The sequence below is a fragment of the Aspergillus japonicus genome, assembly GCF_003184785.1.
Source record: "Aspergillus japonicus CBS 114.51 unplaced genomic scaffold BO86scaffold_88, whole genome shotgun sequence".
NCBI lineage: Eukaryota > Fungi > Ascomycota > Eurotiomycetes > Eurotiales > Aspergillaceae > Aspergillus > Aspergillus japonicus.
This window is the reverse complement of record NW_020291725.1, coordinates 1-21,973: the sequence shown is the minus strand read 5'-3', so window position 1 is coordinate 21,973 and position 21,973 is coordinate 1. Positions and strand designations below refer to the sequence as shown.

The window sequence follows — 21,973 nt, the reverse complement described above, 5'->3', positions numbered from 1 at the left end:
CTGGTTTCTAAGATGCTGCTCCCTCCGCAAGCGTCAAAGGGCACAATACACCAGTTATCTCTCAATTCTGTAGGCATCTTCCTCACTCTGCCGTCTGTGTTTGTTTCGAACTTGACTGATCTTGAGACGGCGGAGATGATTATTTTGTGTTTAGAGTACCCTCGAAAGCCCGCCAACTCTGTGCTTGCAGCGCCCCCAGTCGTCGAAGCTTTTTGTGCAGTTCCGGAGGGATTCATAGATTCGAACACGAGGGCAGAGTTTGGCATATGAGCAATTTCTTCTTCGGCGCCATAGGGAACGGGCAATGGGCGACTTCCTCTGAGATGCTCTGCGAATGCTCATGTGCTAGCATTGATCCTCCGTGCCCTTGGGCCAATCAGAGGAGGTGAGACCACTATTATGAGAGACGGACATTTCGGTGTATCCTCAACGGCATTGACCGCCCCTTTGGATAAGTTTTTTATGTTTCCGTGGTCTCCATCGTGACAGCTGCCGAGGGTGACCCGTGCATATTGAGAATGAACACAATCGCGTTCCACGGCCCGCCTACTTTATCTGATGCCAATCCCGATGTCGAATTGCGCCCAGCTTAGTAACAGTAGAATACCTGCTAAATCTGGAGGAGGACATTGGAAGAGTCTCATCTGGCTCGAGGTTTCTTTTTGGTTTAGCACGCCCAGATTCTCGAAATCCTCTGGATGGCCATCATCATACTGACTGTCTGACCTATCGAGTCGGCGGTATTGGCAGTCTTGTTGTGGAACTATCTCCTCTTTCTCATAACTTGCTGGAATGGAACATTCTGAGTCGAGTTTTATTGCTTTCGCGGCCTTCGCTTTTGTTTCTCTTTTGGCATCTCGACGAGAACTATTTCTTGCTTAACTTGAGCATTTCGTTGAACTCGGCGAGATTTGTCGAAGACATAGGTTGGCAAATCCGTAGCAGACCATGCTAACCTTGCTCCACTGGACAGACAGGGTGTGTGAGAGCAACATAATGATGAGGACGATGATAACGGCGCGCGATGTAAATACACAGGTCTTACAACCCAATCACGAGCGCGACAATAGCATGGATCCTGGTTACTGCGAGAGAAAGCTCCTGGTGTATTGGCCGGCCAGCAGTGAACTGAAAGCTTGAGCAGCGGCCTTGATAATTCCCAAAAGCCTTAGTGTCCTGGACTGGGGTTGATGCTTTGAGGTTCGCGCTGGACCCTCCGACTAACAGCAAAATTTCATTTGCAGATGGCGGTTGTCTGATGCTGGCTTTTCAGATATGCCTTCTGCTCCTCGTGGGCTGTTCTGGGCATTCTTCGTGTCACAACCTCAGAATGCAAATGACTATGGAACTGAAGACTTTTTGTTTCTTGTGCAATGAGGTTTGCAATTTCAAGTGCAGTAGCTGAGAGATTCCGAGAGGGTAAAGCAGTACAGGGGACGCTGTTCACAATGACTTCGAACACAATCGACACTGAATCCTTGGTAAGAATCTCCGCATCAATGTTCTTGGAGACACGTTTCTCTAGCTTCCAACCTTCGCAAGCGCTCAGTTGATAGTCTCATCAAAAATGGCGCTGTTCTCATCCAAGACGCTGGAGCCAAGCTGAGCTCAGCTGAGCGCAGCTGAGGGCTCATAACCTGTTGATGATATGGAGGATGTCTGTGCGAACTGAAGCTTTAGCCGAAGCGACTCACTTGCAGTGACCACAAACCTTATGGCCAAAGTCAAGTCACCATACTGCGGCAGACAAGTTCCATGCCTGTGCTCGCAAATCTCAGCTTCCAAATTATCACGGTCTTGGCTGCTTTCTGTTTGCGATCTTCTGTTTTGTGCTGTTCGGCGTCGAACCTGGCTCGTTCTCCTTGCTGGGGCTCAGTGTGGGTTAACTTCTGGAAAGCCGAAGGTTCAAGCCACAGGTACCACAGTGGGCTGCAACCAGGCGTGGGCAGATATGGTTGATATTTCTGAGCGCAGGGCTTAGCATCTCCGTGACGAGCATAACATCAGCCGCTTTGTGCCAGTTTAGCAAGTCCGTCAGTGGATAAGGTTATCCCGGGTAAAGAATCAAGTCAGCTCTAGTCACGATGGTTTGTGTCGCAACATGCACAGTGCAGCACGCATGGACGATCATGGCGTCCGGATCCAGACTTTAAACACGATCGTACTGTGTCAGGACAACGCCCGCAGCCTCGAGTCTGCCCATGTCACTGCATCTCTCGTCAATTCTGCTCCACATCTTGATCATGCAACTAGTATACTTACAATCACCGTTCTGCCCGGTCTGCACTTCAAAGGGTATACGCTTAACATGATACTCGGTTTGCGCTCTGAACGGCAGTCTGCGTCCCGCTGAATCGCTCGCCGGGCCATGTTGCAAAGGATGCAGAAGCAGGCTGTCAGCCTGACTGTCTCGACGGGTCAAAGACTCAAGCTGCATCACAGCGCTGCAGATGTACGGCTGGTTGGTCGCATACTGCAAGACGGCGTATTGCGAGAAGTCGACGCCCGTCGTCTACCGCGCTGCGGCATCACTGAGCTCTTCCCTATCCACCTTTGGGGTTCCCCTTGGCCAGTGGGACAGTCTCAGCGTGCTGAAAGCCTTGCTGAACTAGGGCATCAACGCCTAGGAGGTTGATCATCCAACCTAGCACAGAGCCAGCAGCTGCCTCAGCGTTTGATCATCGTGGCTCAGCCGCCAGCTACCACAGACCGATCAGACAACCTGAAGGGCTTTTGACTGCACAGACACCTTTCAGCCATCGGATTGATCCGTGCGTCATCTTGCAGGCCGTCACTGTGTCGTTTGAGCGGTAGTAATGCGCTATGGTAGAAGAGCTTCCCCTCGTGACCCGACGGATGAATCAGTCGACGGCCTAGATTCGCCGCGATAACGTCCAGCCCGTCCGCATCGTAATTTTAAGTAAGGGTCTGGTAAGGGGAGTGTAGTTCTGCCACTGGCCACTTTAAAGTCTGTCGAGACATGCGTGACCGATCTCTGCCCGGCGAGGATCCAGCTGCTATTATTGTCGGCACTGCCGCCCAGCACATACAGGACCTAGAAGACAGGTTAAATGTTAGATTCCACGCCCAGAAGACGATTGTACGTGACTTGGGATACGAACTTTTCTGACAGTTCCTCCAGCGTCGAATCGCCAGGCCAACGCTTATACTGTGGTTTCGGAAGCGAGATTCTCAGTAACCATAAGGTTCCATATATCGCTCAGTCGACTTTCGAATGGCAGTTAGGAATTCTCTTTTCGACAGTGAGGTCCCAGGACTGTCCCACCACCGTAGACTGGCGTATTTGGAGGTGCGGAGCCAGAACCGTCCTACCACCGTAGACTGGCGTGTCTGGTAGTGCGGAGGATAACTATGGACAGATTACCGTAACTGTCCATTGTCCGTTCTCTCAACTGCGCCGTCTTCGCGATGCATCGGCCATGGTATCCATAAGCCCAGAGCACAGATCGGCCCGTAACTCTTCCTGATTCTGTCCAAGATCCTAGAGGAAAGCATGTGGTATGCGTTTCCGAACTCTGCCCGCTCGGAAGACGGGAATGTCAGAATCCACTGTCAAGATTTGGTTCCTTGGGAGGCTTAGCACGTACCTTGGCCATTGTACGCACTCTCTAAATCTGATTCTGGTCGCATGGGGTTGTTTCGCAGAACTGGACCTATTTCCTAGCTGGCCCCACGCACTGCGCCCCACAAAAAAGACAGAGTGCAATAACGGCTGCGCTATCCGACACCTCTCGCGACCTGACAGGGACTGCGCACATCTCAGAGCAAACTCCTGCGTTTATCGCCGACGCACACACCGACAGATTAGCGAGGCGTTATGGAGCTGATTGATCCACGAGCTGGGTGTTTGCGCAGTCTGCGACCCGATAACCCCCGAGACGCGACTACCCCAGTACCCCACCCACCTTCTGGAGGAGAAGACCCACGAGGAGGATAAACTGAAAGAAGAACGCGATGGCCCTTGGATGACTGGGTCGTCAACTTGTTTTTGCTTTTGAAGGATGGATATGAGAAGAAGAGGACTCAGTAGGGGATGGGCCACCGGACTTGGATGTTGACGGAATGGAAGTTAAATCCCCCACCGCGAATGAGATTTGAAAATGCTATGGCAGGTCTTCAAACAGTGTATCAAGAAACTCATCTCCTTGGATGTTGGATTGAATCCAGGGAATCAAGGACGTTGACTGTCAGTTCTGGTTGTGTGTGGAGTGGCTAGGAGATACTCTGGGGGAAGAAGAGAAGAAGAAGGTGGAAGGAAGGTGGGAGAGGGGGTTTTTATGTCAGAAGACAGGAAGTATCCGGCTCTCTATCCATTGACACCCTTTCATGTTGCTATTCACAATGATATCGATATTCACTCTGATCAGCTGGCTTCCTTGTATAAGAGGAGAATTGGTTTATGATTATATACCCAGAACATTGAATCAGTGTCATGTCATGTTCACTCCGTCAAAAAAGCCTGATGGTGAAAGAGACCACAGCATAGAGTAATGTCTTGCAGTAATGGGGCCTAAAGGTCAAACATTTCACCAGGGCTTTCTGGTGGTTGTGAACTATGTTTGCGAAGCGCAGCTGCCGCAGCATAAAATATTCTACCTCGGCTGAAGCCGATCCCGCCTATTGAGGCCGTCAATCGATACACTGTCTATTGTCTCACCCACACCAACAACATCGGCACCCCCAAATCCTACCAGCAAATCCCTTACTGCAAGAAAAAAATTCCTTCAGCTGAGCTCCCCCTCAGAGAATAGAGACATGTGTTTCTGCACCATGCAAGGTGTTTTCCCCAGCAACCCCGCCCACAGTAAATCCCTTATCGGCGACGCGGTGGGTCTTGCGGGCTTTTTGACCAACCACCAGGCCGCGCACGATAGCAGCTAAGGCGCGGATGGGGCCCCTCCAGCCATATTTCTGCTTATCATTAAGAAATCCATCATGTCTCCCCTCTTTTCCTTCGCACCTTCACACTCACTCTGCTGCTGCTGTTCCGTGCGGCCAAAAGCAGCATCATGACTTATACTCCCACCATCGGAGGGAAAGTATGGGGCCAGAAATGGCGCTCCTCGCCCTTGTTCATCGTGGGTGCCATGGCCATCGCATTATTCACGGGTAAGCACGCCATAAGAGAAAATTTTGACAGTGCCTGAAAGTTATGAAGAGCTGACGGTTTACTTTGTGTAATTTTAGACACTTTTCTATATACGTTCCTCGTGCCGATTCTTCCCTACGTACTTGAGAATCGCCTTGGACTGGACGTCGCATTGACGCAGCGCATGAGTTTTGCCTTGTTGTCCGAGAGCGCGGTAGCGTCCCTGATTACGAGTCCTTTTATCGGTCACTATGCGGATGGGCTATCGTCGAAGAGAGCGCTACTGGTTGGGTCTCTAGTGGCGGCTTTGATTGGGTCCATAATTTTGGCGATGGCGACTTCGAGTGAGTGACCTTACGACTACGTGGCGGATGAAGGCCAGAAGGAATACGCTGTTGGGATGCGGGGATGTGCTGACGCCTAGGCAAACAGCTTTCACGCTTTTCGCCGGTCGTCTTGTTCAGGCAATTGCGAGCTCCTTTATCTGGGTCGTAGGATACGCCACTATCGCAGATAACGTTCGGCCGGAGCATCTGGGTAAAACCTACGGCGTCATTTCCCTAATTGTTGCAGCGGGTACCTCGGGCGGACCCATGGTAGCGGGAATACTCTTTGAGCTGGGAGGCTACTGGGTCGCATGGTCGAGCGCCTTCGCAATCCTGATCGTAGACATTGTCCTGCGATTCCTCATGCTAGAAAAGTCAAAAGAGAAAAAGGGTAGGTGGCGTCTCAGCTCGCGCCCGAACGTCCAACTAATTCTGTGCCAGAAGAAGTAACGCAGCCTCCGCACAACAGCGCCTCGGTGGATCCGGAGAATGCACCGCTTCTGGGGAACACCAATAATGTAAACGTACCGAATCTGGCGGGCTGGAGGTTCTATGTCGTTGTCTTGCAGCATCGCCGATTCCTGGCCGGCGTGGTCAGCTTTTTCTCCTTCGCAGTTCTGATCTCGAGCTTCGATACTACCCTTCCGCTCCATGTCCGCGACGTATTCGATTGGGGAAGTTTCCCCGCGGGGATGATGTTCTTCGCCCTACAGGGCCCTGGCATTATTCTTAGCCCGTTTTGTGGCTGGCTGAAAGACCGGGTTGGTACGAGGTGGCCGACGACGGCGGGGTTCCTTCTCCTGGCACCAATCATGTGGGTGATTGGCATGCCGGGCGACGACCGCTTCCCTTGGGTCAATGAAGGCGACAGAGCAAAAGTGATCTATACGATCTGCGTCACCCTCGTAGGATCCGTTTCATGTCTGATGAATGGGGCCGCAACCATCGAAGCCACAGGTGCGTTACTTGTATCCCACGGATAGGGGGTTAGTCTAACTGTAACTCCGGCAGTCACAATTGACGAGCTCGAAGCCGAGACGCCTGGAATCTTCGGTCCCAATGGAGGCTACTCGCGGGCCCTCTCCATGGCCAGCATGAGCTGGACCCTGGGAGCATTTATCGGGCCCGTGCTTTCTGGATACCTGGCGGAGCACGTCGGGTACTATGAAATGAGCACTGTGATTGGTAAGTTGATGTTGACTGCTTGGCACTTGCGGATTGAAGCTGACGTTGGTAGCCGTTGTGTGTGCGGTCTCCGGAGTCAATGCGTTCTGGAACCTGGACTCTCGGGTGCATTTCGACCGCGTGAGGGAGTCTCAATAGATGATGTGCGCCCGCATGATTGCTTAAAGTTTCGTTTGCATGGTGTATCGTAGAACATTTTGCATGTGATGCCAAGGACGACGTTTATGAGACATGTCATAAAAGCTTTGAGTTTAGACGTATCCTTTGTTTGACAGATATGAATTTTGGTTTGCCTTTTACTGAGCGGTGGCTTTTGAGGCGTCTAGTCTCGACTAAGAATGACTTATTTAGAGTGTTCTCCGGACGAAACCGGACCCTTGAGACACTTTGGGGCTCGCTTAAATCAAGGCCGGTCGGCTGTTCTTGCAATCGGATCGGCTGGCACGGTAGCACAAGTCAGATGTGACATGGCACAATTATCCGAGATGTATGTCTCCGAGGTACGAAGTGCAAAGTACGCGAGCGTCGGCGGTTATTGTCTCCGTGAGCGAGATACCTCCAGGCTCCCACCCCCCTGCAACCTTAATGTTTGCCGGCTCCGACAGGAAACTTCAGGATGAGTGTCGATCTCTCAATAAAGTTTGATGACAGTCATACTTGATCAGAGGTTCGAGCAAACGTGCATTAGCTCGACACACGGGGCGGAGGAGCTCTGGCGCGTATCTGAGACCGATTGGAGACAATAGGAGTGTTTCGCTAGTTTGGCGATGGGGAATATGGAGCTCATCTCAAAATAGACACAAGTAACCCCGATCCATGATGTTTGAACGAGTCAGTGAGTCAGTCTAATCCTGAGTAAGGCAGTGTGGTTGAAGGGGATGAAGATAGGAGAAAGCTTTGAAGACGGTGTGTTGTTTTTGTTTTGTTTGTTTGTTCTGGAAGAGAGGAGGGAGGCTAAGGCAGCCCAGGGGAAGGCCCCAGGCCCCCTCTTTTCCTAAACCTGCGTGGCGGCCTCGGGACTTCTTCCCATTCGGGACTTCTCTTCTACAGCCACCAACTCCTTCCACTACTGTGTATGTCGGCATATCTCCTTCGAGGCTTGTCTCTTCAACACAGCGCACACGCTGATCTAGCGCTCTATACTATCTGAGTATTAATCATTCTTCGTATTCTCAGTCTTCCAGTCAAGATGGAAACTAAACTGGACGGATCACTTGCCAGGGTCGTTCTGTTATCCGATGACCGATCGTCAGGGACACGCGGTTCCCCCAACGCTCTGGACCCAAACCTGGGCAGCCTTCCCTGCAGCCACGCAGTGACAGGTTCGATCAAGCTCACTCGTCCCAAAGTTTGTATCTTTCCCGAGACACGAATCGGACCTGTCCAACCACCCCGTCCCTCTTCCAAGTTCCCCTTGGCTCCTTCTCACGGCCGTTTTTGGGTCACCGGCGCAGGATGTGACAGGTCCACTGTGTCTTGATTGACAGGCTGCGGGGAAAACATCATACTCGCCCATCAACAAGATTTCTAGATTGCTAATGCCGCAGGCTTGTGCGCTAGTGGCGCTCCCCTCCTCTCTTTTTTTTTTGCCTCCTGAGACTCAATTCTTCGACACTTGTCATTGTCAGCAAGACCTTCGAGCGCCAGGCAGCCCTTTCAATCCGAAGCCACCACACAGAAAGGCTACATCAGTTATCCGCGACAGTCTGTTTGACGGTGGGGCACGGAAGGGGGTGGGGGCCAATTACGACTTGTGACCTCGTTCGCTGGAATGGCCTCTAGCCACGGACAACTACCGTTGGAATGGAGAACGGAGACGGAGTGCGGACATAGTCTCCTGTGCTATAATCCCAACTAGCAGTAGCGGAATGAGGGAGGGAAAGGAGGAGAGGAAGGAGGCGGAGAATACCCATCTTCGCTGGATCTCGAAGCGGAGTCGAGACCATCCTGATCATTTCGGATTGCTGTCGATAACGCAGAGTGATGGACACCTCCCGAAGGAAACCACATGGTTGGGGACCACCGTTCATTGTCGTGGAACAGTATCTGCAGTGATGCGCAGAAGAAATCTTATTCGGGATCAAGGGGGCGCGCGACCGCCGACCGGGTCGCTGGACCCGGCCTGGTCGAGGAAGATTTGGCTTGAGGAATAGCAAGGATTGATCCCGGTCGGAGTTCCATGATGGGATCGGCAGATTTGTCCGGAATGTCTTATTCAGCCCTCGAGGCTGCTGAAAATTCATCAGGGCCTGCGTGTGCAGATTGCTGCAGCCAGACGCACAAGGAAAGGAAAAAAGAAAAGACCCCTGCTTAGTCACGACTAGTGTCTTGGCCTCAAACACACTGCATAAAAAAAGAAAACAAAAATCAACAGGAGGGAGGCGGGCAACGAAGAGCAAACCCCAGTGCAGTCTGCGTCAATCGAGGTCTCTCCTGAATCCTGATCAGATGAACTCGCTTCCCCATCAATGTTAATCTCGAATAATGCCACACGGACCAACCGCTGGGTCAAAGAGCCTCGGTCTGACCCAGCCATCGAGCTCCTTTCCATCTTCCTGGCAGCCCCAAAGAGGCTTCCGCCCAGAGTCCCAAAGTTCTTTACGAGTACCGAGCGGGCCACAACGGCTACAATGGAATGATCCAGCGTTCCTACCACGGAACTAATAAAGTTCAGTCACTGACAGCTGCTGGCTTCCAACCTATGACGTCTCGGGTTGACTGCTCGTCGGGCAGTCGGGTGGAGCTGCGGATGAAGGCCTGGCGCCGGCGGAAGTCGTAGCTCATCGGGTTTGGGGCAGTCCTAGCCTATGAGGCCTGTGAGGTGTGGATTCCTGCAGACAAATTTTTCCTAAGTGCCAAATTTTGGCTGTCTCGAAACTGGATGCCAGGGCCAAGTTCCGAACACTCTCCATTTTCCGGCCGAACATGTCCCCTCCTCAATGGCTCCCCCAAACCATCGCTGATGCACCGGTCTTATTGGTCTATATATAAATCTTTTGGTCTCCTGTGCCCTTTGCCCCTAGGTATCGGTGGCCGATGTATCTCGCCCCCAAAGCTTTTTTTGCAAGAATCCTTTCCTTTTATCTGACTCTTGCCCTCTTGAGAGAATAATCTCCTCGGTTCTGGACAATCGACTTGCATACCACACTCCTTATATAACCGCTTTCCCTGCCGCTCTATGTATACTATTTTCTACATTGTTGAAGCACTATAGGATCTTATCGAAGCTACATCACGATGGATGTCGGATATGAAGCGACCCCGCCGCCTTCCGCGGGGAAGGATTGGGCCAGTTTCTGGAATTACGTCGACAGAGCACCCCCAACCGAAGAGAGCGACCCCGTTCCCCGCGACATCCTCGTTGTTGGCGCCGGCATTGCGGGCATTGCCGCTGCCCTGGCCCTTTCCAAAGAATTGACACCCTTCGTCCCCGACCTCCGTATCACTGTCTATGAACGACACGATATTCTTTCCACCTCCGGTGGTGCCATCAACCTCACTCCTGTCGCCCAGCGGCATCTCGATCGTCTTGGGGTGCTAGCAGAGTTGGACCGGCTCGGTCCGGAAGGTGGTACTGATGTGGATGCCATCGAACTATATTCTAGTCGGTCCGGACGTTCCCTCGGCTCGGTTGACTTTGTGGATGAACATGGTAATGGGTTCGGAGGATATAAGGGTCGCCGTGTGATGCGGATTGCTCTCTCGGTAGCCATGTTGACGGTCGTTGAACGATCCAAGAATGTGAACGTTGTGTTCGGCAAGAAGCTGGTCCGGGGAAAGGAAACGAAAGACAAGGCCATGCTTTACTTTCATGACGGCACTACAGCTACAGGGGACTTGGTCCTCGGTTGCGACGGTGTGCACTCGGCGACTCGGATGTACTGGGTTGACCCCGACAGTCCATCCGAATACACCGGTATCTCCTTCTGTCAGACTCTCGTTGACAGCAAAAAGATCAAAGCCCCTGTTCACTTCCGCTCCACCTCGATGAACATCTCTCGCCATGGGTCGCTACTGGCCAGCTACTGTGACCGGGACCACGAGCAGATTTTCTTGGCCGCTATTGTTCAGTTCCGCGAGGAACTACTTCCTCACTACCGCATGGACCCTGGTCAGGATTGGCGGCGGACTGCTGCGATCAAGCAAGCTCTGCGCCAAGAGATGCAAGACCGCTTCGGTCGTTCCGGAGTACCTTGCATCCGGGACTTTGTCAACAAGGCGGACGACTGGATGTTGTATCCTGTCTGGCAAGTACGGCCTAATGCCCGGTGGTACCGGGGCCGAGTGATTCTTCTGGGTGATGCAGCACATGCGGTACGTTGCCATCTTGGCATGACTTGTGATTCGAATACTGATTTGACTAGATGCCTCCCCGTGACGAGTCGGCGGCGTATGCGCTGGACGATGCTATCCTGTTCTCTCGGATTCTCGCCAAGCACCGGTACGAACCGTTGACCGTGGCGTTCAAAGCCTACGAGGATCTGCGTCGGGGCACGGTGAACGCGGCGTTCCAGGTGTCCCGCCGGATGTGGGAGAAGAACCGCGACATGGGGTTCCTGGAAGGCCGGCTGAAGGAGTGGACCTACCCGATGCAGGTCCGCAATGGGAAAGACTCACGCGAGGCGGCCTGGGAATTTGATGCCACCAAGGTCTCGATTCCGGGAACCCTCAGCGACCAATCTTCATCTCTCTACTCGTCGGAACGAGATTTCCTTTAGACTATTTGCATGGGCGGTGTTTCGGTTTGGTTTGGGATCCGGGTCTATGGATGGGTTGGTTACGAGAATACGAACTGGGATACATTGCATCGATACAATTGTTGTCAAAAAGAATGCTAGGCTTGAAGTGTTGGCGGGGCTATGGGTTTTGTTAGTCTCGGCCGCACCTTTTGGCTTTTTTTATTTCTTTGCTTTCTTATCTGCCTGGCATTTTCTTTCTAGGCTACTATTACTTTTTTTTTTCTCTCATATATACTAATCTCGCCTATACACCATGACACTTTCGGGCTCTGCTTCTATGGGGATATATTCATCTATTGACCAAGGCACAATCTATTTCTTCATCTATTCTGCCAGGTTTCCGGGAAGAAAGTGGAAAGGGAATACCCACCAAAACCCGAGCGGTATCCGCAACGGTTTCCAACTCCGGACGGCCGTTCTCGGAGATTAATCTATTTTTTTTTTTATTTTTGTTTTCATTTTCTTTCCCCCCCCCCCCTGGTCCTGCGGATGGAATCGATAGCTCCCGATAGCGCATCCGCTAACCCCTTCTTGTTCAGTGCTCGGAAGCACTAAAATTGTCTAGTTCCGGGCTGTCATCCAGCATCAACCGTCTTCTTCGCCGAACCTCCGGCTATTGAGTCTCGTGCATGCGACAGTGAGATTTAGTGTTTGAGATCGTGGGAAATGGATGAGGAGAGACTCCACTTGGGAAGGATGGCAAGGATCCCACGGGGTTCGCCGAGAGACAAACAAAAAAAGTTTGAGATTGAGGATCCGACATCTACCTTTTTTAGTTGATGCTTTTCTTGTTCTCTGCATGCCATCATCCTGTAGGATCGGATCCTGGCTTCTGTTCAGTGCCTGGTAGGGTTGGAGTCGCTGACCAGGATGCGATGCATGGCTTTCTTTCATGCATGCATGCATGCATGCATGCATCGTGGTGGTTTCCCTGATCAGCATAGTTGCTGCCTAGTTCCTGGCAAGTTCGCTGGTAGTGTACGGAGTAGTTCAACCAGGGAAGCTCACCTGGCAGTGTATCCCTGCTCCCCGGAGCATGCATGGATTTGTCTTCCTCCAATCGGCGAGTGTGTATTTCCCAGCCTGCTTACTGCATAGACCTGCCTGCTAGGTACTATGCTTACGCCGTATGAGCCATGCAGTAAGCTTATCAAGTGGTTTCCCGGAAATTCACGGAAAGGCTCTGCGTTAAAATCAGGCAAGAAGAGTCTTCCACCCGTGATGAACTAGGATGTAAATCTCTGCGCTGAGGTTTTGCGAAGTTGCACGCATTCCCCCGCTTTCTGCAAAATTGATTGACACTTCAAGTGGATGATTTACTCTCCCACTTCCACCAGCTACACCCGTCTCATTCCACCCGAAGTCCTCGATAATTGTACGTTCCATGAAGCAGCGGCCTGAAGTTGAGAACGAACAACACCCGCTAGCTTAGACTGTAATGTATTCGTAGTTCAGTCTTACAGTCTTACCTTCCCACCGCGAATCTCGGGGGAATGAACTACCGCGCACTAAACTCCTTCCACTTAGCTATGGCATGAACTACGGGATTGACTGTCAATCAGTAAAGTGGGATTGGACTGTACTGTACTGGGCAAATCTAGAAATAGCAGATCTCGAATAGCAAGTCAAAAAGGGAATCGAACCGCGGATCTCGAAACAGCAGATCTAACCGACATGACACGAACCTCCAGCCCTGTCCCCCCGAATCATCTCCGAGACAATCTCCGGAATAAGGTTATGAACAGCCACGAAGGATTGAGTTCGCCGGAGGAGGCACGGGAATTTTCGAGAAGGGTTGATCATCAACTGGAAGATCGAGATCTCTTTTTTGAGTTTCTCAAGGAGGAAGGATGGATCGATAGTGCGAATCACCCTTGGATCCTTTTGTTGCATGACGGTTGCTGTACACAAACCGATTCTTAACTGGGAACTACTGAAGTAACATTTCAGTTTGATTTTGCGGATGCGGATGCGTGCCGGGCAAAGGGAGAGGATCGATCCTTTGATGTTTTTCAACTCGCTAGTCAATCCGTGTTAAGCCTATTTCATTGGGACTTATTTAGAGCCTGAAGGGGATGATGGGGGTTGCATGATTGCGGTACCGCACACGGTACGGTAGTTGTGGTTGTGGTGTACTTAATCTAGTAGTGATGACGTCGGGGCAATCGTGGAGTCTACCTCTTTTTCCATCGATAGCACCTCATGCTCGGTTCGATACCCGATGTATGGAGGTTTCATTTTTTTTTTTTTTTTTTTTTTTTGGTCGAGGTTGGAAGTGGGGGGAGGTCGGGTCCAAACGGTCTTGTGCTCTCTTTCCTCTTCGGGGGCTGGAGCTGGGGATGGGGTTGGGGGTGGGGGTGGGGGTCGGTTGCTGTGGATTCGTGGATTCGGTACTGTGTACAGTACAGTGACTTACTGTACTTCGGCTGTATCTCCCCTTGTTTATGCTCCCTTTACATCCATAGATACTCCATGGACCGTACCTTAGTTGATGTTGATCAGCCCATGGGTGATGCTCTTCCGGCCTAGCCCTAGCCCAGCCCAGCCCTCCGAGCTGAGCTAAAGTCCGGTTGCCGCGGGAAGGCCGCCGCTGCCGCCGCCGCCGCAGCTCGCTTATCCATCCCCGGATCAGGTGATGTCCTCTCGGGATCGGGGATCGGATCTGCTCCTTCGCGGGTGGAGACGTACGTACTTTCATGAGATTTGATTCCCCGGGAATTACGTGCTTGGCTGGCTGTTTAGATGGACGCGGAGGGATCGTGGGGTGGCCGTTGCTGAGGTGCTCGGAGCTGGGTGGTGGCATGATCGGGGGATTAGGGCTGGGCTGATCGAGGCTGGAAGGTTTCTGGTAGTTGGTAGTTCGAGACACCGAGGTTCGTTGCTTCTGTGATCGTTTTAGGTCAATCTAAGTGATTGTATAAAGTACTAAAGAGCCAGTACTCACGAGATGGGGAATTTGTAGTCTAGTGCATACAGGATTTAAGAAATCTGGGTGCCGGGTTCTAGATCGATCCAATTCTGGAGACTTCTTCATCAAAGAAACACTGGCAATCGATTTGAAGTAAGTTGTCTGATCCAGTCACAATACCAACCACTACAACTAGCATACTATGACCTGCCGCCATTCGGCCAAATGGTTGACAGATGCGTGTATGCTCTTTCCAAAACTACATTCAAAGGCCCTGCCTCAGTAATGAATGCACCGTTGTCTGTGGACGGGAAATGATGCTTCAAACTGCTGTAGGTCAATGCAGAAAGAGCGCTCATAGTCTGGCTTGTACCTAATTGTAGACTTACAATTACTGCACATGATGAGATGGGAAAGAGTGCAACAATTCAAACTGGGGAAGGAAGAGCTGAGCCCACAGTGTTTACAAAACCCACTTCCTCGCCATCTAAGTCATTTTCACTCCATTCATCGTTATCGTTCCAGCTACAATCTACCAGATTTTATCGATATCATAGACCGCTTTCTCCTCACCATATCCCCTCACTTACCACCCACCGCCCTTCACTCTCTACCGCACAACTACCAGCCCGACCCATCCACACACAATGTCCAGCACCGCCGCCGTCGGCTCCGGCACAACCGGCAACACGACCCCCATCAAGATAGACGATGGTACCTCCACCGCAGAGGAGCACAGGGACAGGCCCTCGAATAGATACGATCGTCTCGCGCAAAGCTTCTGCAAGCTGACCGCGTCGGAGAAGGGGAAGTTCCAGGAACTGGTGACAGCGGACCGCAGAGTTCATTCTATCGACAACCTTAACGACTGGCGCGAATTCTACCTGGACCTGCTAGGGGTGAGCTGTACAGACAGCGATCCTTATTTTTACAGTGCGGACGCAAAAACAGAAATCCCCCCCGTGGTGCGGAAGTTGTTCAATGATCCGTCCAGCTTCTCCGGCTTCATCTACGCGAACGCGAACTGGGCGCTCTCGTGTTCGGTGTACGCTGCAGGACTCTTCACAGCCTCAAAGAAGGGGCCCCTCACGGCGAGCCACTCCGCGTACCCCACCGTCGCCACGATGGTTCATTGTATTGTGAATGAGATAAACAAAGAGAACGCAGCCGCAGCCGCCGCCGCCACCACGGCCAATGCAAATGCAAACGAAAACGAAAACGCAGACGCAGACGCAAACGCAGCCGCAGCCGCAGCAGCCACAGAGTCAGAGCCCGCAACAGCAGGGCCCAGCGGGCAAACTGAGGGCCAACCACCACTACCGTTACGACCCCCACCGCTGGTGCCTCCACGTCCCACTGCAGGTCCAGCACACCCTCGCCTCCGCATGGCACCCAACCACCACCTAAAGATAACCCACTACCGGCGTGCTGGATATATTCGAGGCCCGGTGTGATCTGGCCGTCTTGAGCGGCGGCCAGGAACCACACGTGCGCTGCGGCATTCTAGGGCGTGGGTGGGACGAGAACCGCGATGGCGCTCTGAAGATGATGCAGACGTTTCTGGCCCTCGCCCAAGAGGACGAGCAACGTACGGGTCGCCTGCGGCCCGTTCATGGGATCATCACGAGTGGGCTCAGCGTTAGCCTCTGCGAGATGAACGAGCAGCGCGAGTTTCGCCACACCGATTTCCGGGATACGCTGCCACCGTACCACCATGCTGAGGGACACAATGGGCCCGGCGCCGTTCGATTTGCCACGACACGGCTTTACAGCAATATCAAGGACATGCTACATGTGGAGGGCTCGGATCCAGAACCGCCGGAGAGTACGGGGCGGAGCCGGCGAGGCACGCGGCCCAGGTCGAACGCTGTGTCGAAAGGGAAAGAGCCAGCTTCCGCCACTGATGATGCCTGAAACTAGTGGAGTGAGGGTGGTGTTGGTGTTTGCCTTGGTTGTTTCCCGTTGCGTCTGTCATTCGCTGGGCTTTTATTTTTCTTTTTCTGCAGAATTGGGTGGAAAAGTGTCATAGTCATTCCTTCGTTACTTAGCAGCTTGTGTAGTCTAGCAGGTAAGAATCGGTATTGCTGATCATGAAGCAAGCTTATAGTGGTTAATTGTTTGGATGTTATTCATCCTCCGTGTTTTTAATAGAGATCTCCTGGGTGACGACTACAGCCAGCCTAGAATACCTCATTGACAAGGAGTAGTTAGGTCGATCCAACATTCGAGTCTAGTATGCAACGACACTTACTCAACTCGAAGTCTGGCTTAGATATAGATGGTGATGTGTCTAGGTACAGTACCTCTATATCTCTTGCGTAGAATAAGCTGATATGGACCAACCAATACTCACATCCCGCGCATAGTGCAGCTGTAACTGGACACCTGCAACCATACCACATGGCATCGCTTACTCCAAGCAAAGCGTCGACATTTCCATTTTATACGCATGGATGACTTCTCTTCCATCTCGTCTCCACCTTGGTTTTGTTTGTATGTTTCTGCCTTTGACCGATGTCTCTGCATTTGTGCCATACACCACTTACAGCCTTAGCCAAAAAGAAAACTGCACATGTGATACAGTGAGTTCATTCGCATAGCACCTCTGGACCTACTGTTACTGCAACACTCTAACAGATCCTCTCATCAAACACAAGACAAACTTTTTCACTATACATTACATCCTTGCCCCCTTCCCCCCCGGCCCCTCAGCCTACGCAACCCACACGCACCCCGCAAAGCAGACCCTCGCCACCGCGATCACCCCAGCCCCAACCAACGCACTCACGCCCGCAAAGACAATCGCCGCCTCGTAGCCGCCAGACCGATTGATCATGGCGCCCGTGATCGGCGTGCCGGTCAAACACGCCAGACTCAGCACCCCCAACGCCATGCCCATATACGAGCCCATGACGTTGGGCCGGGGGGCGGTCATGGCCACCGTGGCCGTGAACAGGCCAATCACCGCGCCGGAGAAGAACCCGAACAGCAGGGCAAAGACGATCATGCTGCCCTTCGAGTCCACGGCCCGCCAGCAGAGGATCAGCACCCCGGAGATGGCCGCCGCCAGGACCAGGCCGTTGAACCGGCCGATGCGGTTGGCGAGCGCCCCGGTCAGGAGCCGGCCGGCGAACGAGCCGGCGTTCATGATGGCGACCAGGTCGTTGGACAGGTCGACGTCCAGGCCTAGGACTGTCTGGGCGTAGTCCGGGACGTAGAAGAAGGGGGTGAACAGCGCCCACATGACTAGAAAGAGGCCCAGGATCTGTAGCGTGTAGGCCGGGTGGTGCCAGGCTTCTTGGACGAAGGGCGCGCCGGTGCGGCGCGGCGCGGCGGGCGAGGAGACGCATGCGCCGGCTATGAGGCTGAGCGCCAGCATGAGGAAGCCGAGGATGCGCACCGTCCAGCCGAATCCCAGTGGGGTGGCGTGGAGCATGCGGTTGAGCGCGATGGGGAGCACGACGCCCGCGAAGGAGGAGCCCGACGAGGCGATCCCCATCGCTAGCGGGCGGCGGCGCAGGAAGTATTGGTTTACTGCTGTCAGCGTCGGCGTGTAGGTTAGCCCGTTCATGAGGCCGCCCAGGATGCCTTGGGCGAGGAGGAATTGGTAGTATCGCGTGCAGAGGCTGGTGAGCATGACGGAGAGGATGAAGAGGAGGGAGCAGGGGAGCAGGATTCTCTGGGCGGGATGCGGGGTCAGCTGGGTTGCGGGGGCGGGGGGGTTAGGGCTGGGTGTGGACGTACTCTGGGGCCGTAGCGATCCATCAACGGACCCGAGATGAGGCCGGCGGAGAACATGAAGAAGGCTTGCAGGGAGCCGATCCAGGCGATATTGGAGGCGCTTTCGTTCTGGAGGAATGTGCTTTGGTAGTAGGCTTCGTAGATTCTGGGGCTCGGTTAGCTTTGAGACGGGGTGACCTGCGAGGGGCATGGCATACCCGAATGCATTGATGTAGCCGAAGGTGTTGAACATCACACACCAGCATGCCACAACTGCTAGCCACGCCTTTACGCCTCCTTCAGGGAAGCTCGGGGGTTTCGGGGGGCTCGTCTCTTCCTTTGGCGTGTGGTCCGAGGACATGCTATTCTTCTCGACGTCGGACATGATGACAACAGACTCAGGTCGGAATTCGGATGCAGAATGGATAGGTCATCGATTGCTTCGTGCTATAACAAGGTAGGAAAAGGTCGGAGGAGCCACACTAGATATATTTGTATACATCGTCGGATCGGGGGAGTGGCTCGGGGATTTCCCGATTCGGACGATAACTGCCTGGCCCGAGTCGGGGCCGAACGGACCCTCCGAGCTTGATTCTCAATCGGCCTGCTTTGGGTTTAGGGCAATCTGATAAGCATGCCCTGCGGTGGACTTCTACACAGTATGCTTCCTACTTTCTCTAGGGGCAATGCCTCATGTCTCCAGCCGACTCAGTCTCACTCAACGAACATAAAAACCACATGAGAGTGACACATGGAGTTTGCATCAAAAGCCCACAACATCCCCGATTCAAAACCAGGTACGCTGATATGGTTCAAAATACTTCAACTCACAGTGAGCAAGCCAACACGAACTTGCCTCATCGAGACAATATACCAATTCTAGTATCAAGACGTCACAAGGCACAGATTTCCTACTCCTACAGCAAGACCACCCCCTACTCCAACACCACCCTAATCATATACCCATACAACGGTCCCGCCCCCTGCGTCACGCTCCCATCGTCCTCCAACGCCACCATCACCACATCCTCCGACACATACCTCCAATGATCGATGCAGGGCTTGGTATCATAGATCAGCGCGGCCGAAACCACCTCGCGGAACTTGACTTCGCGCAGCTGTCCCCGACAGACATCAGCTCTCCTCATATGACAACCTGCCCGTCGAGCACAGGCCAAGCTGGGTTCGGAGATACACAGTACATACCCTCGAATTCCCCCAATCCTCCGCCCTCGTCCAGTTTCCCTCCGCATCGAACACCATGAGATTCACCTCGTTCACGGAAATAAAGTCCTTCCCCGCGAAATGCATCGGCTCAATGACGGCCTGCTCGGCGGGGTGGCCGCTGTGGAAGATGTAGCCTCGCCAGCGGCTGCCGATGAGCTTCTCCGGGGCGATGGGCTGGAGCTTGTCGTAGACGGTCGCGAGTTCTGCGTCGGTCACTTGATTGGGGCGCTTGGTGAGGGCCCAGAATTGGGATTCCAGGGTGCTGGACGGGGGGGTTAGTGGGTCTTGTCTGGGTGTTGGAGGGCCGAGGAGTATACGTGCCTGTTTGTAGTTTGGGTGGATTCTTTGGTCATCTTGCTTGCAGGGGTGGGGGGGGGGGGTTCGGGACAGAAAGGGATAACAAAGCTGTGTGCAGTGTTGCAGTATCAATTGCTTGGATTGTTGACGGTTGATTGTGTTTGCTAAAGATGTTTCGAACTACTTATTCTTGATGGTATTTATTTAGTAGGATGGTAGTGCATGACGTTAGAGCGTCCGACACAATGATAAATACCCAGTATGCTCTGGCGGAGGATACAGGGAGCTTGTACACCAGTGACGTGCGCACACGCAAGGGGTAGAGCAGAATCCTGCCAGAATGGTAGATCCTTCCCGAACAACCTGCACAACTCCCCCATAGGGCTCGTGGCATAACAAGGCACGCAGGTCGAACCTTACCGAGTAATGCTGTGCTACTCCCGGCTTGAGCAATTTTGGAGCCTTGTAGTACAACATGAATCAGAATATTCAAGCCTGCTTCTTCGACGCCGCAGGTATGACATCGTGGAGTCCAATTGATCTGCAATCTCGTGTTACAGCGGAAATGCTCCCAACGTCAATCACAGTCTGCAGTTTTTAACTCCCCCAAAACCGGTCGGTGGCTGCGTTGGGTGAATGTATAGTATGCATCGCGACGCTGTTAGGTTTAATTCCTGTGGCGACTGAGAAACCCTATTCTACAAGGCTATCTTGAATTGTTGAATATACGTACTATCAAAAAGCATTGCAAGCCCTGAGCTTGGACTACTAGGTATCCGATCGACCATCTATTTCTATTGTACAGGAAACGTACCTCTGAAACCTTGAGGTTGTCTAACACTCTTGGATATTTTGTACTGTACATAGCACTTCTGTGATAATGAGCTTGATGTTATAAAATAGAACCTTTTTAAAGATATAGATTGTATGATAGAGTGGCCTTAAATACTAGAGTAAGCCTATACCTTCACTGTTCCTAAAAAGGACAGAATTACGATTGATGAATGCACTATACTTCTATACAAAGATTGAGTACCGAACAGGGTACAATATTATTGTTATACTCTGTCCTACTGGTTTAATGTTCTTTCTCCCTCCTCTACCTTTGCCCTTGTCTAATCCATAACCACACCAGATAAAAATAGAAGAAAAGGTTACCCAGTTCATATCGCCCCTCCACCTCAGAAAGACCCTTACCGAGAAATCGCAATCAAGTGCAAAGCTCAAATTCAATCATTCAATCAATCAATCGACTAATCACTCACAACCCGCAAACCAACAGTCCCACCCCCATGAACCCTAATCCTTCTTCTCCCCCTTCGCAGCCTCATCATTCTCCACAAACCACCGGACACTCCTCTCCAACCCCTCCCTCACCCCCACCCTCGGCCGATACCCCAACACCCGTCTCGCCTTGCCCCCATTTAACGTCCTCACCAACGTACTGAACCGAATCCCCTCGCGGGTCATGTTCGCCTTCCTCGTGCCCCCCGAGACCACCCAGGCCACCCACTCATTCACAAACCCGATCGTCAACCCAACCCACTTGGGAATAACCACCACATCCTCCTTCCGCACCGGCTTGCCCACCAACCTCGACACCTCGCGCTGGAAATCCCAAAACAGCCAGGGCTCCTCGTTGGTGACGTGGAAGCACTCGCCATCGACTCTGTCCTCCACCGGGGCCGGCTGACCCCACGCGTCCAGCAGTTTCCGGGCGGCCAGAACATGCGCCTCGGCCAGATTCCCCACGTACACGAAATCGTACCGGTTGCGGCCGTCGCCCATCTGGAAGCGCAGCTTGCCCTGGCGCGCGACGGCGTACATCTTGCCGAGGGTGCCGTGGTCGCGTTCGCCGAAGGCGAGGGCGGGGCGGATGGCGCAGGTGAGGAGGCCGGTGTCGGAGGGGGTGCCGGGGGCGGCGGTGCGGTTCGCGGCGGTGACGGCGTCCTCGGCGTCCGCTTTGGCGATGCAGTACAGCCGCTGCTGCGCGGGCGGGCGCAGGATCGGTAGCTCCTCGGTCGCGTCGACGAGGTCGGTGTGGTTGTCGTTGATCACGCCGGACGTCGACGTGTTGACGAGGGCGCGCGCGGTGCCCACGGCCCGCGCCGCGGCGAGGAGGTGCTGCGTCCCGTCCACGATGATCCCCCGGTAGGCCGATTCGGGCTCGTCGGAGAACTCGGGCGAGGCCGTGTGGAAGATGGTCGTCGGCCGCGCGAGCTGCATGATGCGCTGCACGTCGGCCGCCCGCGCCATGTCGCCGTCGTGGTAGTGCACGTTGGCCGCGGCGTGGCGGTTGCGCGAGGTGTGGATGTCGATGGAGTGGATGGTGCACTCGGGTTCCGTCTCCAGGATCTTGGCGATGATGTGGTAGGCGATGAAGCCGTTGCCGCCGGTGATGAGGACGGGGCTGAGGGTCGGCATTTGGGGGGTTGTAGCGGGCTTAGGGTTGGGGTAGGGG

At 53.2% G+C, this 21,973-nt stretch overlaps 8 protein-coding genes across 8 annotated transcripts; 3 read left to right on the top strand and 5 right to left on the bottom strand.

Moving 5' to 3' along the window:
- Positions 1-4,982: 4,982 nt before the first annotated feature.
- Positions 4,983-6,917, top strand: BO86DRAFT_393135 (MFS transporter). The gene is made up of 6 exons (XM_025672959.1): positions 4,983-5,130; positions 5,209-5,454; positions 5,543-5,827; positions 5,878-6,393; positions 6,448-6,621; positions 6,674-6,917. Exons 1-6 carry the CDS (start codon positions 5,031-5,033, stop codon positions 6,757-6,759), a joined length of 1,407 nt encoding a protein of 468 aa, XP_025522710.1. The 5' UTR covers positions 4,983-5,030; the 3' UTR covers positions 6,760-6,917.
- Positions 6,918-8,250: 1,333 nt separating this feature from the next.
- On the bottom strand, positions 8,251-8,985 carry BO86DRAFT_237435 (uncharacterized protein). Its single transcript, XM_025667066.1, has one exon. The coding sequence runs from the start codon at positions 8,862-8,864 to the stop codon at positions 8,400-8,402; it is 465 nt and encodes a 154-aa protein (XP_025522709.1). The 5' UTR covers positions 8,865-8,985; the 3' UTR covers positions 8,251-8,399.
- Positions 8,986-9,572: 587 nt separating this feature from the next.
- Positions 9,573-11,476, top strand: BO86DRAFT_237431 (FAD-dependent oxidoreductase). Its single transcript, XM_025667065.1, has 2 exons — positions 9,573-10,935; positions 10,986-11,476. Exons 1-2 carry the CDS (start codon positions 9,859-9,861, stop codon positions 11,337-11,339), a joined length of 1,431 nt encoding a protein of 476 aa, XP_025522708.1. The 5' UTR covers positions 9,573-9,858; the 3' UTR covers positions 11,340-11,476.
- A 3,439-nt stretch (positions 11,477-14,915) lies between these two features.
- BO86DRAFT_383507 (uncharacterized protein) lies at positions 14,916-15,675 on the top strand (the record flags this gene model as incomplete). Its single annotated transcript, XM_025670843.1, has 2 exons — positions 14,916-15,395; positions 15,493-15,675. The coding sequence occupies 2 exons, from the start codon at positions 14,916-14,918 to the stop codon at positions 15,673-15,675; spliced, it is 663 nt and encodes a 220-aa protein (XP_025522707.1).
- Positions 15,676-15,771: 96 nt separating this feature from the next.
- On the bottom strand, positions 15,772-16,050 carry BO86DRAFT_393132 (uncharacterized protein; the record flags this gene model as incomplete). The annotated part of the gene is made up of 1 exon (XM_025672958.1): positions 15,772-16,050. The coding sequence occupies exon 1, from the start codon at positions 15,982-15,984 to the stop codon at positions 15,772-15,774; it is 213 nt and encodes a 70-aa protein (XP_025522706.1). The 5' UTR covers positions 15,985-16,050.
- A 931-nt stretch (positions 16,051-16,981) lies between these two features.
- BO86DRAFT_324740 (MCT family MFS transporter) lies at positions 16,982-18,349 on the bottom strand (the record flags this gene model as incomplete). Its single annotated transcript, XM_025668489.1, has 3 exons — positions 16,982-17,947; positions 18,013-18,154; positions 18,207-18,349. 3 exons carry the CDS (start codon positions 18,347-18,349, stop codon positions 16,982-16,984), a joined length of 1,251 nt encoding a protein of 416 aa, XP_025522705.1.
- A 574-nt stretch (positions 18,350-18,923) lies between these two features.
- On the bottom strand, positions 18,924-19,464 carry BO86DRAFT_324750 (uncharacterized protein; the record flags this gene model as incomplete). Its single annotated transcript, XM_025668490.1, has 2 exons — positions 18,924-19,106; positions 19,195-19,464. Coding segments are annotated over 2 exons (453 nt in total), but the record flags the coding sequence as incomplete, so codon positions are not given.
- A 1,063-nt stretch (positions 19,465-20,527) lies between these two features.
- On the bottom strand, positions 20,528-21,973 carry BO86DRAFT_237410 (C-3 sterol dehydrogenase/C-4 decarboxylase family protein). The gene has a single exon (XM_025667064.1). The coding sequence runs from the start codon at positions 21,934-21,936 to the stop codon at positions 20,812-20,814; it is 1,125 nt and encodes a 374-aa protein (XP_025522703.1). The 5' UTR covers positions 21,937-21,973; the 3' UTR covers positions 20,528-20,811.